The 25,586-nt window shown below is 35.6% G+C and overlaps 2 protein-coding genes across 2 annotated transcripts; both read right to left on the reverse strand.

Annotated features, from left to right (window-relative positions):
- Positions 1 to 5,839: 5,839 nt before the first annotated feature.
- On the reverse strand, positions 5,840 to 9,459 carry LOC139864641 (E3 ubiquitin-protein ligase RSL1-like). The gene is made up of 3 exons (XM_071853219.1): positions 9,022 to 9,459; positions 7,183 to 7,958; positions 5,840 to 6,119 (listed from the first exon to the last, which is right to left on the reverse strand). The coding sequence occupies exons 1-3, from the start codon at positions 9,424 to 9,426 to the stop codon at positions 5,999 to 6,001; spliced, it is 1,302 nt and encodes a 433-aa protein (XP_071709320.1). The 5' UTR covers positions 9,427 to 9,459; the 3' UTR covers positions 5,840 to 5,998.
- Positions 9,460 to 15,036: 5,577 nt separating this feature from the next.
- Positions 15,037 to 18,864, reverse strand: LOC139864645 (E3 ubiquitin-protein ligase RSL1-like). Its single transcript, XM_071853225.1, has 3 exons — positions 18,097 to 18,864; positions 16,492 to 17,255; positions 15,037 to 15,426 (listed from the first exon to the last, which is right to left on the reverse strand). The coding sequence occupies exons 1-3, from the start codon at positions 18,793 to 18,795 to the stop codon at positions 15,306 to 15,308; spliced, it is 1,584 nt and encodes a 527-aa protein (XP_071709326.1). The 5' UTR covers positions 18,796 to 18,864; the 3' UTR covers positions 15,037 to 15,305.
- Positions 18,865 to 25,586: the final 6,722 nt, after the last annotated feature.

Below are 25,586 nucleotides of genomic sequence, written 5' to 3' on the forward strand. Positions count from 1 at the left end.
ATTAGTAACAACATAATTAATACATAGCTAGTTCACCTATTCTCTAAGGCACTAACTAAAACCCGAACCAACCCGTAATCCTACAAGTCCCGCAGCAAATAAGCACACACAAAAAGTCTAAGTCTAGGCGCTTATCTCAAGTCACCTAAATCCCTTAGACCATGCTCTGATACCACTTGTAATGATCCAACCCGTTATCCAACCGATTACGCAAAATAATTTTTTTTTATAACAGAAGGGTGCGCGGCGCGCAGCCCTTGATGTGCGCTGCGCGCACAAGGCCTGGCAGCCCGCTGTCCAGATTTTCCAATTTTCGTTTAAAGATCTCCCACTTCCCGACACTTTTAGACGAAATGACTTTCACAACACATTATAATATGTAAACTAACACGTTTCAATAATAAAACAAGTTTTACGACACCGAGCCCACATCGGCCGTTTTAAGACTTTCATACAAAATACAAGTTTTCGACTACATGAGTTTAAGTTCCAAACACAACTACGAGCATGATGTTTGAGGATAAACTACCCAATCCTAAGTCGAAACCAAAAGTAATCCCAGCAAGCATCATCAAAAGGGAAAATCATCTAATCCCGAGCGTACCCTTGCCACGTCCGCCTCCGAACCTAAAAATGTAAACAACGAGAGGGTAAGCTAATGCTTAGTGAATGCAATACTTATACACATACATACATAATTCAATCAATTGCATACACCTACACAAACAACGCAATATCATTAGCAAACCGCAATAATCGAATAATCATACGTACAACGATATTAAGACTCACACAACCCGAAATACACAATGTCGACATTCGACTCGATGGTGGCCGACGAAGAGCGGTAGGTCAAATACGTTAACCACTCACCACCCATCGCAACGCGTACGTGACCGACGAAGAGCGGTAGGTCAAAATCATTAACCGCTCAGCACTACGCACCATGAGGCTGACGAAAAGTGCAACTGAAACGTTAACACTTACCTCAATCACAAGGATGGCCGACAAAAATCGAAACCGCTTACCATCCTACGATAAGTGGCCAACGAAGAGCGAATCCCCAAATGGATAACACTCACCACTTTCCCTAACACACACATGTGGCCGACGAAGAGCGATAGGTCAAACATTAATCACTCGCCACATAACCAAACACACACATGTGACCGACGAAGAGTGATAGGTCAAACATTAACCACTCGTCACATAACCAAACTCGCACATGTGATCAACGAAGAGTGATAGGTCAAACATTAACTACTCCCCACATGCCTCACCTTCAATCGTGGTCGACAAAGAGTCATTCCTTCCGGATATCACTCGCCACATAACGCAAACCAAATATAGCCAACGAAGAACCATCCATACGGATATCACTCACTATATTTTTCCCCACCCTAATGTGGCCTACGAAAAGCGTATCTTACCGGATAACACTTGCCACGTCGCACACAAGCAACTAAATTATATACATACGCGTATAAATATTCCACTCACCTCGGTTACTTGAAGAGCCAATCCCTCTTGAGCTCCTAATCGTCCAAAAGTAAATCAACTAAGTAATTCACAACAAATAAGCTAAACACTCTAGCTTATACTCAAAACACCAATAAGTGCAATATTAACCCATTTGCACTTACTTCCAATTGACTAAGTCAAAACTCACCCAAAACACCCATAATCACAATCGACTAGTGATTATGTTCCAAACGCTCATTTTACTCAAGGTTTCATCATCAAAATATATTACTTGCATCAATTTACACAAAACTCATTTTGACCTAATCTCAAGTCAAAACACCCATTTTGCAAGCTTACACCCTTAATCACTTATAACCTAAGTTAACTAGTGATATTAACACCCGAACATGATTATCAACTAATCAATTTCATCATCCAACCCAAAACCCATCAACAATGGTTATCAACACCATTTACTAGCTTAATCACCCATTTATCAACTAGTGGGTTTACTCAAGAACACCCAAATTAAAACCCCAATTATGAACACTAATCAAACTATAAAAACTCGGAGTTAAAACTTACCAATACTACCACAACGTAGCTAGGAGCGAGATGAACAACTTTAACACTCGAGCTTTTGATCGATTTAAGCTCTTTCTTCCCCAAATCTCCAAATCTCTCTCTAGAAATCTCTCTGTAGATGAAATGGGAGTGTTTGTGGATGTGAAATATGATCCAAAATTGGATCCTAAACTGATAATATGACTACACATCCGGCCTCAAATGAAAAGACCAAAATACCCTTCATTTAACTCATAATAGCAAAAAGCAGATTTCTGTCGCAGGATTGGTGTGCGGTGCGCACCACTGCCTGTGCGCGGCGCGCACAAGCTCACCCACAGTCTGTCAGTTTCAGTTTACTTTAGTTTGATTTATCCAACGTTTATGTACACCTGTACACTTGGGTTTAGGGTCTTACAAAACTAATAGGTACGGTTACACTAAACCATTCTCACAAACAAACAAGCAGTGACGGTGACCAAACCCGTCCATCGCCGCAACAAAACAACCAAACCAAACCGTTGGCCATGTACCAAATAACCGACAACCACCTTTAAAACACAACTCCGACCACAACCCCAAAACGAGAGAACGTCACAAAGATAACCATGCAAGGAGGTCATCAGGAAGGTTGCCGCTAAACACCGATAAAAAGGAAACCGGCCATAAATATCTGACCACCACCAAATAAAACCAAACCAGATCATTATAAGATAAGAACACGCATACAAAAGACCAGCAACCACCAACAAAGAAAAACTAGAGTACCAACATACTACTCGTCGCCTGCTCAAGAGAAGGACGAGGCTAGTGAGGATTCTGGTGAAGAAGCCCAATTTTGACAATATGCAAATCTCATTGGAGAAACGAAATCACCTAGATCTCGGACACTATAACGGGCTCCGGGCTCCGGCAATCCCTGTTACGAGAACGCGAGCAGGAGTGGGACAAGTCACTAGAAACGAACACAAGCTGCCGAAAAAAGAAGACCTCGCTACCAGAAAGAAAAAAAACGAAGAGGCGAAGGAGATCAGCCCGTTTATTGAGTTTTACACTTTTAAGTATCACATTATATCTTTAATGGTTAACATTGCATGTGATTAAATATAATGATAAGCGCTAAATAATTCAAGATCTTCATGATTTAAGGATCGATTTTGAAATAATAATAATAATAATAATAATAATAATAATATATTTGATATTTATTTTATATTTACACTTTTAATGATGTAAAAATATTGTATTAAGTATTAACATGTTACATTAACATGTAAAAGGGTATAATGGTTTAATAAGTATTACTAATATAATTTAAGAAGAGTATTAAAGAAAAATAGAGACATTAAATAGTTAACAACTCCGAATGATTGAAAATATATCTTTTTGTTGTTCGACATTTAACGTTTAGAAATTACAAGCACATATAATGAATGTTAAACGATTCGAGTATTAGTAATCTGAATCTTTATTTATAGCATTATACCAACGTTTTAACGTGATGAGCCATTTCGAAATTTGAGAGTTTGATGCACATATGATATGTTATACCTATTTTATTTAATACATGTAAGAGGCTATATTATCTAAATATTGTAGGATTTAGGATACACTAATCCAATTTTATAATCTCAATGCTGATGCTGATTATGATAATGACTTCACTGAAATAACTCTCTAACCATAATGTGCTTTCTAAAAATAATACAATAACAACAAAATCCAATACCACATAAATAGTGTATGAGGAATGTGAGATGTAGACAATCATTCTCTTATCCAAGAATAAAGACAAGTCATTTCTCCACCCAAAGTGAAAACACTCTCAAAAGTAGAGAAAGTCATATCTCTCCCTATTCGACGGATAGAGTGATTGCTTCCGAGTGAACCTTCGGCTAATAAATTAGAAAAAAAAATTAAAAAAATTAAATTAAATTAAAAATAAAATTGAGACGCCATGAAAATGATAAAATCAAATTTTCATGGATTTTAAATCCTGCCCGAAATTAATTTAGGCTCTAAGAGTCAGTCAAGTCGGCAATAAATCAACGTTTGCTGTCTACTCAATAACTAGAGCCGTGTGCTTTCTAAAAATAATGAACTAGTATATTAGTGTCGCATTAACACTTCGTTACAAAGACTATTTAAGACTGATGTGTTATCTATGACAAACTTATTAGGGTTAAAGCCAAAAATAGGCTACAAACTTATACAAATGTACCGATGTCGCCCACAAACTCATTTATGTCCTACTGTAGCCTACAAACTTTCAAAAAATGTGCTAATATCAACATTTTATGGTTTTGACCTGTTACATACTAATTTTGACCTGACAAATTTTTTTTTTGGTTTTTTTTTTTTTAAGAATTAAGATCCAATCCACGAACGACACGTGTTGATTTTAACCAGTTTAGCCGGTAGCAAGTCATTTTTGTTTACATTGGTACACTTTTTGAAAGTTTTTGTTTACATCGGTACACTTTTTGAAAGTTTGTAGGCGACAATAGGACGGAAATGAGTTTGTGGGCAACATCGGTACATTTGTGTAAGTTTGTAGCCTATTTTTAGCTTTAAACCAACTTATTAAAAAGAGTGGTATTTAGTAGACCATTATAATATTAAATTTAATAAATCAATAATTTTTATTGGGCAAAAATTATTGTTAACCCATAAAAATTCGATTCACTATATAAACAAAGACTTAGAAAAGAATTGCAAGGACTAGTGTCATTAGGCCATTCTTTACCCATGAGTGGAATGTTATGGTGTTGTGTTGTGTAGAGAGGATTTTTGCTGACGTGATATTGTTGTAAAATTTAAGATGCAGTGTGAGAACTAATTGCTTCTCTAGCAAACTGAAGTCCCATCGCTCCCTAATCACATTTCAACACCATCTCATATACACTTACAACGCATGGACCCACATTAATTAATTAAATAAACCAATTTTTATATTTATGATCGGTTGTGTCAAGCATGTTCACGATTACGTTGAAGTGGATTTAGAAGATGGGCGTTTTTCGAACACGTGCTTATGGGTTAATGAGGTGAATCCTAAGATCGTGGATGCCAATTGGTTTAAAGATGTTTCTCCTTCCGACCTTTTAGCCATTTTCAATTGGATTGTCATGGCGGGTCATCCAGGCTATGCACAACATGTTGACGAAGTGCAAGTTGCTTTAGTGGTCGAGGGCTTGATTGATATTCAAGATGTTGGAGACGAAGTGAATGAATCGGCTTTGTTTGGTGTTCAAGAAGCCGATGTCGAAGAGACTGATATCGAGTTCGATCAAGAGGTCAATGTTGTCTTTGGTTCGGGCTTGAAATTTGGTAGTATTGATGAAAATGTACTTGCCGGCTCGCCGTTTTAAATTCAAGGTAAACAAGTTCCGGTTGAAAATTTTGTTGAAATTCCTATTATAGGTGCTACAGAATTTGTGTTGCAACACCCTGAAGATGCGCATCATGTGGTTGGTGTCTCTTCTGTTTCTCGTGGTGACCAACGTGTTAACGATCGTCCTATGAACCTCGTATAAAGAATGGTAGGAACAAGAAGAAGAAAGATAAGGGTTCGTATGTGCTTCGGGACGAAGATGATGTAGAACAATCGAATGAAGAATATTTTAACATTGTTGTTCTTATCTTACTCGTCATTGCTTATGTCATCGCGTGTGGTGCATTCAGGGACAATAAAAGGATGGACATAATGAACAATATGGTGCGATTAGGATGGAGAAGGTGCGACCCACACGGATACATATGGAGAAAAGTTGTAATTATACATACAAAACGTAGAGTTACTCTTTTAATTGCCATTGATCAGCACATATTAGGTACGAGCACGTAAACTGGTATCTAGTTAGTAACGATAGAAGTAAAAAAAAGAAAAAAACATCATTGTCAACGTGGACAGTATTAACAAGATCCTAACCGCCAAGCAAAACTTGAGTTATGTAAAACTAGAGCATGATCAATTCATACGTTGCCTACGCGTGTCTATAATGTTACGCTCATCCCAGATTGGACACTTGTACGTAGGTGTCTTGTTGATCCACTGAGCTCCACAGGTGTAGCAAAACTCATATCCACATCTGTAATCACATTTCCAAATTAGAGGCTTAAAAAGCAGCAAATGTTATTGTTGTTCTTCATCAGAATCAAATCAGCATTTTATTCTTTATATATGCCACTTATGCAACTACTTTTTGTGGTTTCAACCTGTACAAATCAACTCTTATGTAAATAATGTAACAGAAGTGACGGCTTTGTTTTAGTTTTCTTGTTACCAAGATGCAGAATTGGTAATATTACATTGGCGCGCCACACCATTTTAGAATTATACTAATAATCAAGTGTCTTCATTTTACAGTTCATTCAGAGAAATGTAGCATCATAACTAATGATGATACTTACCAATATGACAAATTGACAATAGTTATAAGTACTGTTGACAAAGCATATGAACTAGGCTGAAACTATCAAATCATGATAACAAAATGAATTTAACTCTTTTGCTCTCTTTATCGAGAGTTTCGCAATGGTTTCTACGTTTAAAGCGTAAGTTCAACTTTAAGCTGATTACCATATTATAGATGGACGGAACATTTTCTAGAGGTGGTAAAGTGGGCAAATTGGGACATATGTCAAAACGGTTTTTTGTCAAAATAGTTAATCATAATGTTGGCGCATACGAGATGAAACACACTTTTTTTGGTATCTTACATCTTATTTAATAAAAGACAAAATTGCTAAAATCATCCATGTGTTAGGCTTTTTCATCTATTTTCGTCCCTCCTAATTACAATCTGAAAAAAATAGTCCTTAAATGTTAGGGCAAAGGATCACTTTAAGGACTGTTTTTGCAGCTTTTAGTTTGGAGGGATGAAAAGAGAGAAAAACCCTAACACGGGGACAATTTCATCAATTTTGTCAATTTTATTACAAAAACTATGGAACTTATTTTCATTAGAACAATTTGGAGGTTTTAGGCATTTGAGTACTTTTAATTACTTTTTACCTAATCATCCCATTTAATCTCTAAAACTACTCCACGTTAAAGCTTAACCTGTGGCACGTTAAATACAAACTACAACCCAAATTCTGACGGAATATATACGATAAACCAGTCAAATAAACGAGATGAGATAACAATACCTGCAATATATATGGTAGCACCCTTTTGCAAGTTCAATGATATTCTTACACTTGATACATTGACGCCAATGTTTTTTTGTTGCGAGAGACTTAAGTTTTGCAGCACTCGAAGACTTATATCGAGACGACTTCATATAATCAGAGCAGGTAATATTATCATGCCAAGGTACATTGCAATCAATGCAAAAAGCACGATTGCATTTAACACATTTTCGCATTCCAGGTTTTATAACAGAAGTAGATCCTGACGTGGCATTATATTCTTGTACCTCAGTCTTCGACATCAAATTTGAACAATCAGAATACGGACAGTAAATTCTCTCTTCAGGAGGAATAGAAGCTTCTTTTACCCGCACGCTAATCATATCGTGTAATTTTGGGTTTAAAAACTTTTTGCAGCTCTCGATTTCGATTTTAGATTTGCAATTTTCGTGTGGACATTCAGCTAGTTTTCCTTGAAGTAATTTTGCTTCTACATGTTTTCTCATACAAGAGAAACAAAATCGATGCAGACATTTGTTAATGGAAAACATTTGACTGGTGTTCAAATATTCGAAGCAAATTTTGCATTGCTCAACAAGTGTCACGGTACAAGTACTGTCTGCCCATTTGGTGGACTCGGAACGTATTGCATCAATTGCTAATTTATAAATGAACTCCATATTGTTTGTGCTCTCGAGACGTGGTTCGCAATGGGCAAAGTTTTTCTGAATAAGGTTAAATTGGTGAACCAATTTCATAATCTTGTTGTTCGTTGGTTTATCTGTACCAGTGAGCTGCATTGCACATAAATTCAATGGTGAATACATGCATACTCATTACTCACAATATAATCATAAAAGTTGACGATTAATTGGTAACAAAGATTATCACAACAGATATGTGACAAGTTACTCTTATCATTAGGAGTGGCACTAATCAGGAGTACTTTTACTTTTGATTTGAATACAATGTAGAACAAGAACACAATGTAGAATACAGTGTGGGCCCGTAGGGGTGATGTGGCCGGTGTGGGGACCCTAAGTGAGTTCTGTGTGCATCTAATGTGGTGCAACCAGGGGCGGAAGTAGTAAGGTACAAGCGGGTCACTCGCCCCGGTAGATTTGCAATTTTTGGTGCAAAAATTTTGGATTTTTTTATTTTGCCCCGAGCGAATTTTTTTTTTTGTCCAAAAATCTTCTTATTTTGCTCCCAAAGCCTCCATATCAGTGGCGATTTTAGGATGAAATGCTAATGGGGTCCTAAATTTTTTTTTTTTAAGGCTAATTATATTTGAAGGGTACTTTAGTGGTTATTTACCTCTAAAAAATACAAATTTTAAAAATATATGTGGTCCTATACTTAAATTTAGTGAGGTCCTGTACAATTTGAAGTATACATCGTATAAAAATTTTTTCCACTAGTGGGGTCATAGGACCCCACTCCCTTCAAGGTAGAGTCGCGTTGCTCCATATTTTGCCCAAAAGTCTAAGTAATTTGCCCAAAAACCTCCATATTTTAGTCAAAAGACTCCATATTTTCCCCAACAAAATTTCTACACTTTTAAATTTTTTTTTGTACCCAGTGAAAAATATTTCTGTTTCCGGGGTACAACTGTTATAGAGGTCATCAAGTATTAAACTTTTTTAATCAACCACAAATTCAAATATATTGGAAACACAAAATTGTACATGGTATCTCTTATACCAACATTTGTACAAACAAATAAATCAATTAATAAACAAATAATGTGAGATGATTGAATATGGTTATATGCAAGTTAAGGTTAGGATTAGGGTATCTAGGGTTTATAACTTTATCAATTAAATAAACGTAAAAATCTAATCAAAGTTAACTTACATATTGATAAACCGAATCATTATCGGAGAAAACATGCAGTCGTTTTACGCCAATATTAGCAGCAGAATCCATAGCTTCAATCAAAGCTTTAAGTTCAATAAACTCACCTTCTGATTTATTTCCACCACCAATTGCATCGACCAAAAACGAATACCCCAATTCACAAACACAAAAACCATTAGGATTAAAAATAGCTACACCAATACCAGCAAACTTCATTTTAATATTCGTGACTATTTCATTCATCACTAAACCCTTGAAATAAACCCTAAATATTTCTTCCATTTCGTTCGATGATGATGAAAATTGTACGGTTGATGAGAGTTTTATTGCTTCTTGCAATTGAAGTTCGAAAGCGAGATCGAAGTCGGCGGCGGCCGATGCCATGGGTTGATCGGAGTTCATGAGAAACGGACGTGAGAGGAAGGATAGCCACCGTGAACTCGGTCTGTAAAAAATGTAAAAGTAAATTTACGGACGGTTATTTTATTTTATTTTTTTAATATGCAAATGACAAAATATCATTGATAGTCCTTATAGTTTGTATCAGATTACACTCATGATCCATATATTTTTTTTTCAAAAAAGATGATTCATGTAATTTGCATTTGAATCACCCAGTAGTCCATGGAGTTTGCATTTTTCCGTCAAAGATAGTTCATGTGGTTAGCATCACAGAGAATATCGATGACTCAAGTGTGAACCATAGAGACCATCCATGATGTAAAAAAACACGAAGACCATGAGTTTAATCTAGGGGTGTAAATGAGCCGAGCTACTCGCGAGCTACTCGAGCTCGACTCGTTAAAAACTCGATTCGAGCCAAGCTTAAACGAGCTCGAGCCCGAGCTTGAACATATTTTGAAGCTCGTTTAGTAAACGAGCCCGATCTCGAGCTTCATATCTCGAGCTCGAACAGACTCACGAGCCTAAACGAGCTTTTTTATTTTTATACACTAAATTATTATTCTATAATAATATAAATAATATAGTATAATATAATTTCATAATAATCATTATTATTTTTTTATATAATTAAAACAAAAAAAGTAAATCTTATTATATGTGAATAAAAAAATACACAAAAATAAATATTTAATATAATTAAAATAAAATTTTATTAACAAAAAAATAGAGTATTACGTAATAAACGAGTCGAGCTCGAGCCGAGCTCGAGTTTCTATAATATCAAGCCAGCCGAGCTCGAGCTCGAGCTTTGTGAATTCTAAACGAGCCGAGCTCGAGCCTAGTCGAGCTTGGGCTCGGCTCAGCTCGTTTACACTCCTAGTTTAATCTGATACAAATTATATGGACTATTTGTAAAATTTTGTCTATACAAATTGTAGAGCTTATTTTAAATTTAATCAAATAAGTTAAAAAAAAAAAAAAAATAAGCTACCAGTACTTGTTTTTAATATAAGTTACCGTACTTGTTTATATAGTGTTAAACTTAAATACATACATTTTATTTAAAATAATTACAGTAATACTAAACAGTTAAATTTTATATGTTTATGGTTAAGCTTATAACATTATGGTTAAACGTTCATAGTTAACAATTTGAATGATTTAAAATTTTTAATGAACTTAGTTCAGAGTAACATGTTTGATAATTATATAAAATTAGTCTAACGGTATCGATGTGCCTCTCTGACTTTGAGCCTTGAGATTGGTTTATGTTCTGGAGTGAACGTTAGGTAAATATTTGTGTAAAAATCGTGTTGGTTATGTACGTTTAACTATCTAAAAAATGTATTAACGTTTTACAACAACGGATTTTTTTTAAAAAAGTTGACGATTACTATTAAAATTTAAATATCTTCATCAAACAATGAAGGATCCTATAAACCTGGTACAATATAACCAACAACGTTAAGGCTCGAAAGAGAAAACAATACAAAATAACCTAAAAACGCTAATCCAATTCGAGCCAAAACAAAAACGGCCGCAAAAACATAGACACAACCAATCATAGCAACTAACAGCGGGTTTGTTAGTTGTTGTAGATGGGTTTGTTACTGGTTTAAATGCTTCGGCTATTAAATTTGGTTCCATATATTTTGTTGACGATGTTGGAGTGAAGGGTACTCCTGTTGGTTGCAATTTGGTTGAAGATGTTGTAGAGGTTCTTGACGAATCTAATGAATTAGATATTACAGTGGGTTCTTTTGGTGATGTTAGGAGCAAGTTAGTGAAACCAAATCAGGTGCATGACATTTTTAATGGTGTACAATCGGATGATCATTCACTAAGTGGTGATAATGTTAATTTTGATTGTATAAAAAAGAAAATGGGGGTTCGCTCTAGTATTGAACCAAATCAGGAGCATGTTTTTGTTGATGGTATTAAGAGTGCATCTTCACAATTGATAAACAAGGTTATTGATATGTCGGAACCGAATGATGATAACATTACGTTTGCGGTTAGATTAGATCGTTTAAAGAAGGAGAAAAAGAAAAAGAAGGAAGAATTGTTGGCAAAAAATAAGGTTGTTTCGAACGTTGAAAGGCTTGAACCGGTTTTGTTTGGTCGTAGTGGATGGTGTTATTGTGATTGCGAGGTCCCATCATGTGAAGGTTGTTGTAAAGCGAGGTATGTTATGAATAAAGATGTTTCAAAATGTTTACCTAGTGATGCTAACCCGGGGTCAAGAAAGAAGGCGAAGGAAGTGTCCACTTCGGGTGCCTATAAGCTTAAAGATAACATTGACGACGTGGATTACGGGGACGCAATTCAAAATTTGTTCATGGGTCCTCAAGATGGAAAAGACGGCGGCTCATCGGCAATCAGGATAGGAAATATGTCCGTGGAGGCTTTCGCGGCATTCGACAATATGATGACACGTTTGGCCGCGGAGAGCGCGCCCGGTGATGGTTCCGCTAATGTATTATCTTACAAGATTGAGAATCGATCCGGGAAGAATTCTATGAAAGAGACGGTTAATGGAAAACTAAAAAGGGCGGGTCCTCGAGGTTGATGTTGTGGTCCGTCTTATTTTCTTCGGTTGATCTTGTTCGTTATTTTTTCATGTTATAGTTATTCGGTTTAATTGGTTAGTTTGATTGTAAGGTTTTTTTCGGAATGTTAGGGAGACCCGTTTATAGATAGCTTTTGTTTAGTTGTTTTCTAGGCGCGAGCTCCCCGTTTCTCCCATCGTTTTGTATTCTTGTTGAGGGCTTTTTCTTTTGAAAAACAACCTCGGTTCTATTTGAGTATTCGTATTTTCGCCAAAAAAAAAAAAAAAAAACAACTAACAGCCCCCGATACCAACAACTCAAAGACACTAACACAACGAATCTATAACATAAAAAATCAGAAATCAAAAACATCTAAGAGGCTCTCATGCCGCTCCTTTTATCTAGTCATGACGTCTTTCCTTCGACTTTATCAATATGTAAACCTTTGTCACTTCGAGAAGAAAATTGATATGTAACAACGTTCGGCGAACTACGTACCAACAATACGTGTACCCTCACAAGGTGGAATACCCAATGATCCGCCAAGTGTTGAAAGAATCCTTTATTAGTAGCAACCGAACAACCCGTGTCGTTAGCTTCCGAAGTACCCACGTTATTACCTCTATATACTAATAGTCACCTTACCCTTATATACTAATAGCCACCAAGAATTTTGTAGTTTCAATACAAAAGTGTAATTTTTAGTTTGCGTTCACACTGCAATCGGCCCCTCACCTTTGCCTCACTTTACACAACGACCCCTCAACTTTACCTCTTTTCAGGGGTAAAAAATGTAAATATACAATTTTATTAAAATAAAAGAAACTACTTCTACCCGAATTTTTAACGGGTCCTATCTTTTCGCTCGGCGCGAGTTAAATTTTTCCGAGCCCACAGTTCAACTCAAAAAAATCTCACGAACACAACGGGACTAAGTATGCGCGAAACGGACACTTAAAAAAAAACGCTCAATACCTCGGACTATATTCAATACATATACACACCTATAACACGCTCCGTTAACTATGAATACGCAACTCAAAGGCCCCGCGGCATCGCACGGGCTCATTTTTCTAGTTTGCATCAAAAGAAACTGCTGTATCTTCATCTCTTTAGGTCGTCGACCGTACCTTGGATTATTTTGCTTTCTGTTTCCTCTTATTGATCTTCGATGGCTTAGGATTAGAAACAATAGCAACGTCACCCGAATCATCAACTAATCCAAAAGTCCATCTGAAGCCGAACGGAACAAAGATGCGTGATTCGAAACAGGAGGATCAATTTCATGATCCAAAACCTGAGTTACACCAATGGTCAAAACAGGGTCAGACTCTGCCATATTCGAAGCAGGGACAGAATAGGATTCAAAAACTGATGGAGGAGCCATAACCGAAACGTCACCCTCACCTAGGCTCCCAAATTGTATCCTGACGTCAGTCTAATCTTCAACCACGCCCACGTACCCTCGTAATAGCAGCCAAAACCTCACAAATATCATCATCCGAAGCTAAATTCGCGGAAAAATCATTAACGAGTAACGCACCATTAACAACGTCAATATGTTGACCATAAATTGGATTACCGACGAACACTGGGCGATTAGATATGGCAGACAATGATACGGTCTTTTCGAGTCGACTGTGAACTCCGAGGATAGGAGCCGATTCGAGATGGATAAAATAGACTTGTGAAAAAGTCTTTGGACTAAACCAAATATTCATTCATCATGCTTAATAAGAAACCAAGTACATGTATATATACTAAAACAAACTAACTGCTACTTACTGATAAAAGCTACGTAAATAAAAACTACTACTAAGTTCTATGCACACATACACTGAACGTGGGCAAGGCATGCTCACAACACAACATGCATGAATTGTGACACATAGAACAAAATAAATAAATTTGCATGAAGTGTGGAAATCTCAGCAAACACTTTGACTTCTTCAAACAAAATGTAGATAACAATTTTGTGGCTAAACCATACTCGTATCAGACAACTCAGCAGGGAATTCGTCTGAGAGCACACCATCTAAGTCCATTAACGCACTTAACTCGTTAACCCAAACGTTTCCGACCGAAGAAACATCATCCTCAAGGTCGACCTCGCCCGATTAGTGCAAATGCTTCGGATTTTCAATTTTACTGAAAGCGTATAACGCTCCAATATTACGCAAACAGCTAGTCGTTTGCGTAATCTTCAACACATCTCCAAACAAACTAGCAATTTTTGTGGCGCTATCGTCGGAGGAGTATGCTAACGGTATACCCCTCAATTCCAACCAGGTGACTCGAGCCAAACTTTTAACCACAAAAACTAAAATAAATTCAGCTTACTGAGACGACAAGATACGATTAAAACCTGTACCCTCAGCGAAGAAAATGACAGCTCCGATGCTTCCCACCTTGCACACTTTATTATCCGAAACTTTGTTACTAAATGATAAAAACTGAATCTTCAAATATGCCAACGGGTTCGTGTCAACGATCAAAACCCCTAAACCCATCTGATCAGCCCCCGAATTATTCGAATTCACCTTGCACCTGAGTTTAACCGGTTGAGACGCTCGCCTACCTCCGGAAACAGAACGAAGTACCCTGTTAGCGCGATAAATCGGCCACCCCACAAAAATTGGATGCCCAGAAATTTGTGACCCATTCATGGTCTCGACAGCCTCTTTTGCAACTGACTGATTGGAAAAGGAGACGAAACAGTATCTACAACTCACCCAGAACTTAATTTCCGTGATAAATGTTCTAATGCATTATTATACCAATGTTTTAATGCTTACGTGATAACCATTTCAGTAATTTTAAACACATGGTATTATACGCATTATACATTACATGTAAGAGGCTGTAATACTTAAATATCATCTGATTTAGGCTCTGTTCTAGAGTTTTCAGATTTTTAAACCTGTTTAGGAGTTTACCCTCACGCGTACCATCATCAATTACTCCGTACAAACTACAAGATGTTTAAAAAGTTAATAAATGGAAGAAAAAGATAAGGTTACAGCTCACGAGATCAATATTTTTCAAGAAAAGTGAATCCAAAAGGCCAAAAGCAATTGTAGAAAAAACAGAGAGAGTACAAGTTATAGGTCTCAACTCAATTCATTCATCCAAAACGACACAAAATGTAACATTTTTTACCCAATGAAGCGGTCATATCCAAACATATCCACAATGACATGCAACTTAGGTAGCAAAAGTTGTGCGTCACACAGTTAATTTGACCATTTAGTACTAAGTAGAACATCAACCATCAGTATTAATCGATTCATAAAGTTAAAGTCAGGCATTGGAGTCATTATGAACATATCAACGCCCATTCTGTCCACCAGCATATATAATGTTACGCTCATCCCAGATTGGACAATTGCACGTAGGTTTCTTGTTGATCCACTGAGCTCCACATGTGTAGCAAAACTCATATCCACATCTGCAATCACATTTCCAAATTAGAAGCATCATTTACATTCAGCAAATGCTATTTTATCATCTTTACGTCACGGAATCAATATTGTCTTAGTTACATAGTAGTATATTTTTGTATCTTTTTATTCTTGTGTCTTTAATCATGTCATAGAAGTTGGCAGCTTTTCGGAAACATGTGTTTTCACTTTTCAATATATATACTAGTTTTCAGCACATATACATAAATTTGAATCACATAGAAATATAGAATAGAATGCAGATACTTACCAACATCATTGAATAAGCCTGAATGCGTGCCTTTAATTCCGTCTGATAATGGATATACAAAATGATAATCTAATTCCTATGTTTATGTCCTTTCCCACAGTTCTATATTCTCCTATTGTAGACTGTATATGGTATCAGACTATAAGGCCCATTGGTTTGTAGTAATTAATTCAGATTAGGGTTTCTGTATCTATGGGTTCACTTTGTAACAAAGTATACGATAAAAAATGGAAGTATCACTACAATAAGTGGAACGAAGATAGAAACAAACCAGAAATGAGCAAAAAAAAGGTCATGTGATTTTGATGATTCGGTTCAACTATAAGAGATGAACAAAGAGACTTAAATTGAAACTAGGTTTATTAACAACACCGACAAATAATATTAATCATGAAGGAACCATACACCCATGACAATAGCTACTTATATCAAGAATATTACAATATTATTTTTCACAACATGTATCATGTATGAGGAATCCCCGGTTTCAGTGGTCCCTACGTTTTAAATAGGTTGCAAAAACCAATTAAATTTAATATTTAATATTATTATAGCAATGTTAACCTAAATCTTGTATAAATCAGTTTGAAGGTTTATGCAATTAAATAAACTTCGGATGATTTTCGACCTATTCTGCACATATCCTTTTTGAACAGCAACTAGTATGACTCTATGGATATAGCCCAAATTAACCCATCAACCCAAAACCCATCAGATCTAAGATAAATGGGTTGAAAGTGCCACCTCCAGTATTTCGACAAAACAAGTACGAGTATAATAAAGTCAATGAGATAATAAATACCTGCAGTAGATATGATAGCACCCTTCAGAAAGTTCAACCATATTCTTGCACTTGATACACTGACGCCAACGATTCTTTGTTGCAAGAGACTTAAGTTTCGCCTCATTTGAAGATTGATTTGCAAAATACTTCAAGTAACTACCGCAGTCAACGTTATCATGCCACGGTACTTTGCAATTAATACAAAAAAGCCGACGACACTTAACACATTGTCTCATTCCAGTGTCACGAGACGAAGTAGCAGCATGCAATTGGAGCTCGGTTTTTGACATTAAAGCTGAGCATTTAGAAAACGGGCAATAAACTTTATCTGTTGCAGGAATAGACTCTTCTTTTACCCTCGAGCTCATAATGTCGTATAATTCAGGATTTAAAAATTTCTTGCAGCTTTCGATTTCAAGTTTAGACTTGCATTTTACATCTGGACATTTGGGTAGCTGCCCTTGAAGTAACTTCGCTTCTACGTGCTTTCTCATACAAGAAAAGCAATATCTATGCATACAATTGCTGACTGAAAACATTTGATCAGTGTAAACAGATTCAAAACAAATTGTGCATTGCTCGAGTAATCTCTTGTCAGAAGTGTTTCCAGCATATTTGGTGGTCTGAGAACTGATTGCTCCTCTAGCAAACTGAAGAGCAAACTTGATATTGTTTTGCCTCATCAGAAATGGGCCACAATAAGCAAATTTTCTCTGAATAAGGTTTAGCTGATCGACCAATGTCACAAGTTTGTTGTTTGTTGGCTGCCATTTACCAGTGAACTGCATTAACAAACATAACAGTAATCAGATGACAGTAATAAACACATAATTACATAAAATGGGAACTTCTACAAAAAGTAGAACAATAACATGTTGACATGTTACATAATAGCGAAGTAAGAAAAAGGATAGCAGTTAACTTTTATTACAATACCAATTGGCTACGATCAATATTCTCACAAATGATACCAAAAATCCAATATCATATTGTGGGCCAGAGCAATAACTTCAATCTATACCCCATATAAACAGCATCAACATAATTTTTTTACTTGAAAAATGACTTCTAGTCAAGATGTTGGCAAATGCCAAATGGCATTGCATATTTCAACATTTTTAAAAAACCAAAATGTACTTTAGAACATTTCAATCCCTACTGCGTTTTAGCTTACTTTGAACAAAATCTAACCTTTCAAGCAGCAGATGCGGTATCAATTTAAAACAAACCTTACAACCCATAAGCACTCCCCTTCTACATCATACACAAACCTCAAATGTCTACACTCTATGGAAGCATGAAAGTAACGGTGTGCAAAGATTCGATAGTCGTACCAAAACATAACTAATTACACCCCACACTTTCATCTCCAATCGCACACCCTTAATTTAAAAAATGTATTATGCATTACTTCTACAACATTGCAAATTTTATATACATACACAGTATTATGACTTTACTGTTACAAGCCCTAAAAATATAAACTTAGCAAACTTAAATATTGATAAAATGTATTATGTATTTACTTCATTACTTCAACAACAACAACTATAATTTATACATATACACAGTATAATTACTTCAATGTTACGACCCCTAAATATGAAAAGTTAACGAACTTACATATTGATAAACCGAATGGTTATCAAAATACACTTGAATTCGATTGATTCCAATACAAACAGCAGCATTCAACCCTTCAATCAAAGCTTTAACCTCAACAACAATTACATCATCACCATCAATTACATCACCGTCACTAACAATAAACGGTTTCCGTAACTCAAATACACAGCAATCACGTGTATCGCAAATAGCAACACCGATACCACCAAACACCACTTTATTTTCACCCTCACTTACTAAACCCTTACAATAAACCCTAAAAACCTCCTCACGTGACACCGGCGTGCCACCGTACGGTTTTTCAAAGTAATCGCCTGTGCTTCTCCACTCACGTTCCGGAACGTCGAGAATTTGACGCGCGAAAACCTGATCGTGGATTAAGCGGTTGAGATTGTCTTGTAGTTGTTTAGTTTCTGCTTTGACTATATCACGATCAACGCGTTGACGTTCGATGTTGTCGATTTCTTCGGCGAGGTAATGTGCGATTCCGGACGGTGAATCGGAGGTTAGTTCGGTTAAGGAAAGTTGTTGTGAAGAAGATGAAGATGAAGATGAAGGTTGAGAGATTTTGATGGCTTCTTGTAGTTGAAGTTGGAAGGCGAATTCGAGGTCGGAATCGGTGGCGATGGCGGTGGTGAGTTCATGGCGTTGTTCGGAGAGGAGGGAGAGGAGTTCAGGGTCGTCGTCGATGTCCATGGTGGCGGCAGTAAAAAGTAAAAAGGGGGAAATGGAAGGGGTAGTGTATATTTTACGCAAAATCAAATGTGTAGTGATCACGAGGTTAGTAGTATGTTGTTTCGGTTTCTTTACTCTTTTTTTAATAAAAAACAAATAACGTACATGTTAATTTGTTGCTCCGTGACTAAGGAATTTAATTAGTGTAGAACTAGGAAGATACCGTCCCCAACAATGTGACGGGGTTATTTGGGTTGAATATTCATATTTAATATAACATTATGCATTTTCAATCATATTTAATATAGCATTATGCATTTACAAAATTAAAAATGTGTTACTACGAGTATGGTTGGAAACACGTGGTTAGTACATATTATCCGTAATAGACTCTACGTTTTTAGTGCCGGAAAAACCGCATAATGGTTAGTTTGAGTTGTTTATTACACCTGTACTTAAATGTATAAAACAAATCTCGAAATATTTAACGTTTTTTAAAAAAATTCCGTTTCGCGCGTACTTAGTTACATTGTGTTCGTAAAATTATTTCGAGTTAAACGGTGATCTCGGAAAAATTCAACTCGAAGCGAGCGGGAAGATGAGGCACTTTAAAGTTTTGGGTGGAGTTTGTGTAAGTTTTTTAATTAAATAATAATTTTACAATTTTTACCCCTAAAGAATTGACATATTTAAGATTGTTTGAGGTGAAGTTTTGTAATTTTTTTGATGTTTGTTGTTTGATAAAGCGATAGAAATCCCGACCTCTTTAAGTATATAGGATAAATAAATAAATAAATAAATAAATAAATACATAGGTGTATTTAAGGTTACATTTAGGTTTTATTCAAATTAACAATAGTGCATGGAAAATACTACTCGTATATGTAGTTCTTTAATTTTTAATATTGTCTTTTTTGTTTGAATTTTAATACCATTTCATTATTTATAAACCAGATGACAAATTGTGTATTAGTCACTAACTAATTGCTTTATAAAAATGGAGAAAGTGGATATTGGCGTGTCTTAAATCGGCTTCCATCTCTATTCTTGTTAACAGTGCGCTCACAAAGGAATTCAATCTAGAAAGGGGCGTAATGATAAGGTGTTAATTTCGCATCTCCAATACGCGGATGACACTATTTTTTTCGGGGATTGGAGCCGTTTAAATGCCTTCAATTTAATGAATCTCCTTAAGTGTTTTGAACTAGCGTCGGGTTTAAAAGTCAACTTCCAAAAGAGTTGTTTGTACGGAGTAGGGGTGGATTTAAGTGAGCTTAATTCGGTAGCTCAACTCATGGGTTTTCAAATCGGTAAATTCCCATTCACCTATCTTGGGTTACCCATTGGTTCGAAAATGAAAAAGTTGAATGATTGGAACGCGGTAATTGAGAAATTTAATAAGAGGCTTTCGGATTGGAAATCGTGTTCGATGTCATTTGGAGGAAGATTGACTCTTATTAAATCGGTCCTAACGAGCCTTCCATTGTACTACTTTTCTCTCTTTCGTGTCCCGCCGTGTGTGATTAATCTCCTAAAAAAAGTGAGGCGTAATTTCTTTTGGGGCGGGGCGGGTCCGGGTTCAAAAATATCTTGGGTCAAATGGGATTGTATCATTAATTCATATGATAATAGGGGGTTAAACATCGGGTCTTTGAAGGGCAAAAATCTATCCCTTTTGGGAAAATGGTGGTGGAGGTTTAAAACCGAAACCAATTCATTGTGGGTCAAAGTCATTCGGAGTATTTATGGTCAATTTGGCGGCCTAATGTCGGAAAGTGGGTCTCCCCATGCTTCGGCATTAGGTGTTTGGCATAATGTTATTTTCGCAGGTAACCTAATTGAAGAAGCACATGTACAATTTAAAACTTCATTCGTTAAATGCATCGGGGATGGCGGCTCTACTTTCTTTTGGCACGAGAAGTGGATTGGGGTTGATAGTCTGAGCAAAAAAAAAACACAAGGACTAAATCAGCATTTTGGTACAAACTACAGGGACTATTTAAGCAGTTTTGTCTAAATAATAATTAAATACTTTTATATTAGGTTGTTTGTTACGCTGACAATAGAACGGTATGGGTTGCCCAAGGAGCACAAAAGCAACACCCACTTTGGTGTATGGGTCGTGACTTAACGACTTGTCCTGGGTGTCGATTGTGAGCTATTATAATTGATTTTTTTTAACGGCAATCTTTGCATCAGTGTATCATTTATTTTAACGACACTCATCATTTGCACATACACACACACGTTCGGGTGTAAACTAGAATCGCAGTACAAAAACCAGATCCTTTAACCATCCTAGGGGCACCAATGCCTTAAGCCCTTGTGATATCCCCTCATGAGGACCGGGTTTGAATCCTGAATGGATCCAAGAGAAAATCCTTTGGGGTCAATCTGAATACCCATATTTCAGGCAGATTGCTTAATAGGATAAGCAGAACGAGACTCGAACTTATGATCTAACCCTCGGCCCCAACACACAAGGTGAAGAGGATGCCGTTGAAGCAATGCTTCGTTGGCAATTGGTTATTTTTTGATTATATATTTCACTTATCATCTTCTTATCTGTGATGACCCGTCTAAATTCACTTGGACGAATACATCATTCATTGATTTCATAGTGAGGTTTTGACCTCTATATGATACGTTTTGTAAACATTGCATTCTTTTGAAAAGGCACACCATAAATGAATATATAAATCCAAGGTTTTCGACGTCTGATGATTTCTACGTATAGACAATCACCGTATATAATAGTTTTCAACAATACATCCGTTGACAATACAGTCAAATAAGATACATGGTGATGATTTTGTGAATGCAAAGTTTTCTCGAATAAAGCATGTATGACTCCATGCACATAGCTTGTATACGTATAAGCAAACAGCGGAAGACTTCTAGGAAACTGAGAATAAACATGCTTAAAAGTGTCAACACAAAGGTTGGTGAGTTCATAGTTTTAATGTTGCGCATAATCTGTATATAAAGGTGGATCACAAGATTTCAGTTGTTTCATCCAGAAACGTTTATCAAAATATTCTACGAAATTAAGCACCCTGGTAACTAAACTTTAACGTTATAATAAGTACCCATGTTTTAACATACATGCAACCAACATGTACAATACACGCAATCCAACGTGAACTAAACTCAAATAGCATACGTCTATTTTATAGTTCAGGCTAGGGTTTCTATACCTAGAACAAACGGGGATGTCAAGCCCTATGGATCCATATACAACTACTCGTGCCCACCTGTAGTGACCCGAACTTTTTCATGATTATTCCATGATTATATATTAAATGAAAACTATATTTGCATGATTAAATGTTTCCAACATGTTAAGCAATCAAACTTGATAAGACTTGATTATTTGAACTGAGTTTCATGTAGACAATTGACCACCCAAGTTGACCGGCGATTCACGAACGTTAAAACTTGTAAAAAATGACATGATGATATATATATATGGACATATATATGGTTAACATGAGATTATGATAAGTAAGAATCTCAATAAGTATATTAACAATGTGTGATATACATAAAAATGAGAATATTGAATTATGAAGCTCGAAACGATATACATAACGATTATCGTTATAATAACGTGTTACTAAATACATATGTATTGTATTAAGATATTGGTATACTATATTTAACATGATAAAATGATAATTAAGTATATCATTGAGTGTATTAACAATGAACTATACAAGTAAGATGAGACTACTAACTTAAGAATTTCGAAACGAGACATATATGTAACGATTATCGTTGTAACGACATTTTAAAGTATATATATCATATCAAGATATATTCATTGTTGGTGATTTGTGTCACCAATATGATTTAAGTGTAATGGGATAAATTTGTTAACCAAAATAACCTTGATAAATATCGAACAAGTTTGGGAAAGTGTGGAGTGCACAATTGTTTGAACTTATCTTGATTATGACGGGGGTCCGGGGGCAGTGCTCCCGATAGTGGGGTCCGGTCCAAGGGGCAGAGCCCCTGGCTGGGGTTGTGCTGCCAGGTCATCATGGAAAATTTTTGTTTGGGTTAATATCGCTTTATTAAAAATGTGTTAAAATTTGATTTTAAGATTTCAACAACATTAAATAAGATCGTTAACTAAGACACATATCAAAGTACTTCTACTTAGAAAAAATACTTACAATTTTATTCTCATTCGTTTTCATCAATAATTTTACTCGTATGCACCTGTATTCGTACTCGTACAATACACAGCTTCTAGATGTATTTACTATTGGTATATACCAATAGGAAACCATCATGATCAGCCATAATTGATTGGAATTTGGAGTCTTTCATGTAGGGTTTATCTTTTGACTAATGGTAAGAATTATTGCAACTAAATTCCAAGCTTAAAAGTTAATCAAATTTGACTACATATACATGCATATTCACGTCCATAATTCTATCACCATAACCCATTTGATTTCAATCTTAATCTTAACTTTCTTTCTACCTAAACACTTTCATTCAAGAACACATCTATATTCAGCAACCTTTCTTCATCTACAACAAATTCTACTTCAAAATCTAATCTATAATCGTCATAAGAAAAATCATTCAAGAATCATTTCAAGTTTACTAGATTACTACCAAGCTTTCTAATCCAATCCAAGTAGTCATCCAAGATCAAGAAACCTTTGTTATTTACAGTAGATTATCTTTCGTATTCAAGGTAATACTCATATCCAAACTTTGATTCGATTTCTATAACTATAAACTATCTTGATTCGAGTAATAATCTTACTTGAACTTGTTTTCGTGTCATGATTCTACTTCAAGAACTTTCAAGCCATCCAAGGATCCTTTGAAGCTAGATCTATTTTTCTCATTTTCAGTAGGTTTATCCACAAAACCTGAGGTAGTAATGATGTTCATAACATCATTCGATTCATATATATATAACTACCTTATTCGAAGGTTTAAACTTGTAATCACTAGAACATAGTTTAGTTAATTCTAAACTTGTTCGCAAACAAAAGTTAATCCTTCTAACTTGACTTTTAAAATAAACTATACACATGTTCTATATCTATATGATATGCTAACTTAATGATTTAAAACCTGAAAACCCGAAAAACACCGTAAAACCGGATATACGCCGTCGTAGTAACACCGCGGGCTGTTTTGGGTTAGTTAATTAAAAACGATGATAAACTTTGATTTAAAAGTTGTTCTTCTGGGAAAATGATTTTTCTTATGAACATGAAACTATATCCAAAAATCATGGTTAAACTCAAAGTGGAAGTATGTTTTCCAAAATGGTCATCTAGACGTCGTTCTTTCGACTGAAATGACTACCTTTACAAAAATGACTTGTAACCTGTATTTCCGACTATAAAATTATACTTTTTCTGTTTAGATTCATAAACTTAAGTTCAATATGAAACCATAGCAACTTGAATCACTCAAAACGGATTTAAAACGAAGAAGTTATGGGTAAAACCAGATTGGATAATTTTGCTTGTTGTAGCTACGTGAAAATTGATAACAAATCTATATTAATCACATCCTAGCTAACTCATATTGTATTATACATGTATTCTAATATATTATGTAATCTTGAGATACCATAGACACGTATGCAAATGTTTTGACATATCATATCGACCCATGTATATATATTATTTGGAACAACCATAGACACTCTATATGCAGTAATGTTTGAGTTAGCTATACAGGGTTGAGGTTGATTCCAAAAATATATATACTTTGAGTTGTGATCTAGCCTGAGACATGTATACACTGGGTCGTGGATTGATTCAAGATAATATATATCAATTTATTTCTGTACATCTAACTGTGGACAATTAGTTGTAGGTTACTAACGAGGACAGCTGACTTAATAAACTTAAAATATTAAAACGTATTAAAAATGTTGTAAATATACTTTGAACATACTTTGATATATATGTACAAATTTGTTATAGGTTCGTGAATCGACCCGTGGCCAAGTCTTTTTTTCCGACGAAGTAAAAATCTGTGAAAGTGAGTTATAGTCCCATTTTTAATATCTAATATTTTTGGGATGAGAATACATGTAGATTTGAAAATGATTTACAAAATAGACACAAGTAATTGAAACTACATTGTATGTTGAATCGTTATACCGGATATCGCCCTTGTTGAACTTGGTAACCTAAGAATTTGTGTTTATTATAATTGCCACCCGTTGACGCGAATCCTAAAGATAGATCTATGGGCTTTGACACGCCCCAGTCAGAGAATTTGAACTGCTTTAGTACTTCGATATTATTTATGGGGATATTCTAGATGCATTTTGTTAATGTCGGTTACCAGGTGTTCAAACATATGAATGATTTTTATGCAGATTGCATGTTTTTGAAAGATGAAATCTTGTGGTCTATTATTACAATTTGATATATAGGTTAAACCTATAACTCACCAACATTTTTGTTGACGTTTAAAGCATGTTTATTCTCAGGTGATTATTAAGAGCTTCCGCTGTTGCATGCTAATTTATGGACAAGAGTTGGAGTCAGCATGCTTGTATTATATTGTTTAAAAACTGCATTCGAAGACATATATATTGTTGTGTAATATTGTAGTGACCCGTCCTAATCCATCTGGACGAAGTCTTCAACAGTTGGTCCCATTGCGAGGTTCTGACCTCTATATGCCATGAACGACTCCATGTAATATGAGCAAATGCACAGCAGAAGAGTTCTTTCATACCTGAGAATAAACATGCTTTAAAGTGTCAACCAAAAGGTTGATGAGTTCATAAGTTTATCATAAAACAATAAAATTCATTA

Source organism: Rutidosis leptorrhynchoides, chromosome 1, assembly GCF_046630445.1.
Source record: "Rutidosis leptorrhynchoides isolate AG116_Rl617_1_P2 chromosome 1, CSIRO_AGI_Rlap_v1, whole genome shotgun sequence".
NCBI classification, from domain to species: Eukaryota; Viridiplantae; Streptophyta; class Magnoliopsida; order Asterales; family Asteraceae; genus Rutidosis; species Rutidosis leptorrhynchoides.

What these genes read in the sequence shown, in the direction of transcription:
- LOC139864645 (XM_071853225.1), bottom strand. Translation starts at nt 18,795, where the DNA reads ATGGACATCGACGACGACCCTGAACTCCTCTCCCTCCTCTCCGAACAA. An exon ending in ACCATTCGGTTTATCAATAT is followed by an intron (nt 17,256 to 18,096) that starts GTAAGTTCGTTA and finishes TTGTTAATGCAG; the next exon opens with TTCACTGGTAAATGGCAGCC. An exon ending in TGCTATCATATCTACTGCAG is followed by an intron (nt 15,427 to 16,491) that starts GTATTTATTATC and finishes ATGTGATTGCAG; the next exon opens with ATGTGGATATGAGTTTTGCT.
- LOC139864641 (XM_071853219.1), bottom strand. Translation starts at nt 9,426, where the DNA reads ATGAACTCCGATCAACCCATGGCATCGGCCGCCGCCGACTTCGATCTC. An exon ending in ATGATTCGGTTTATCAATAT is followed by an intron (nt 7,959 to 9,021) that starts GTAAGTTAACTT and finishes TGTGCAATGCAG; the next exon opens with CTCACTGGTACAGATAAACC. An exon ending in TGCTACCATATATATTGCAG is followed by an intron (nt 6,120 to 7,182) that starts GTATTGTTATCT and finishes ATGTGATTACAG; the next exon opens with ATGTGGATATGAGTTTTGCT.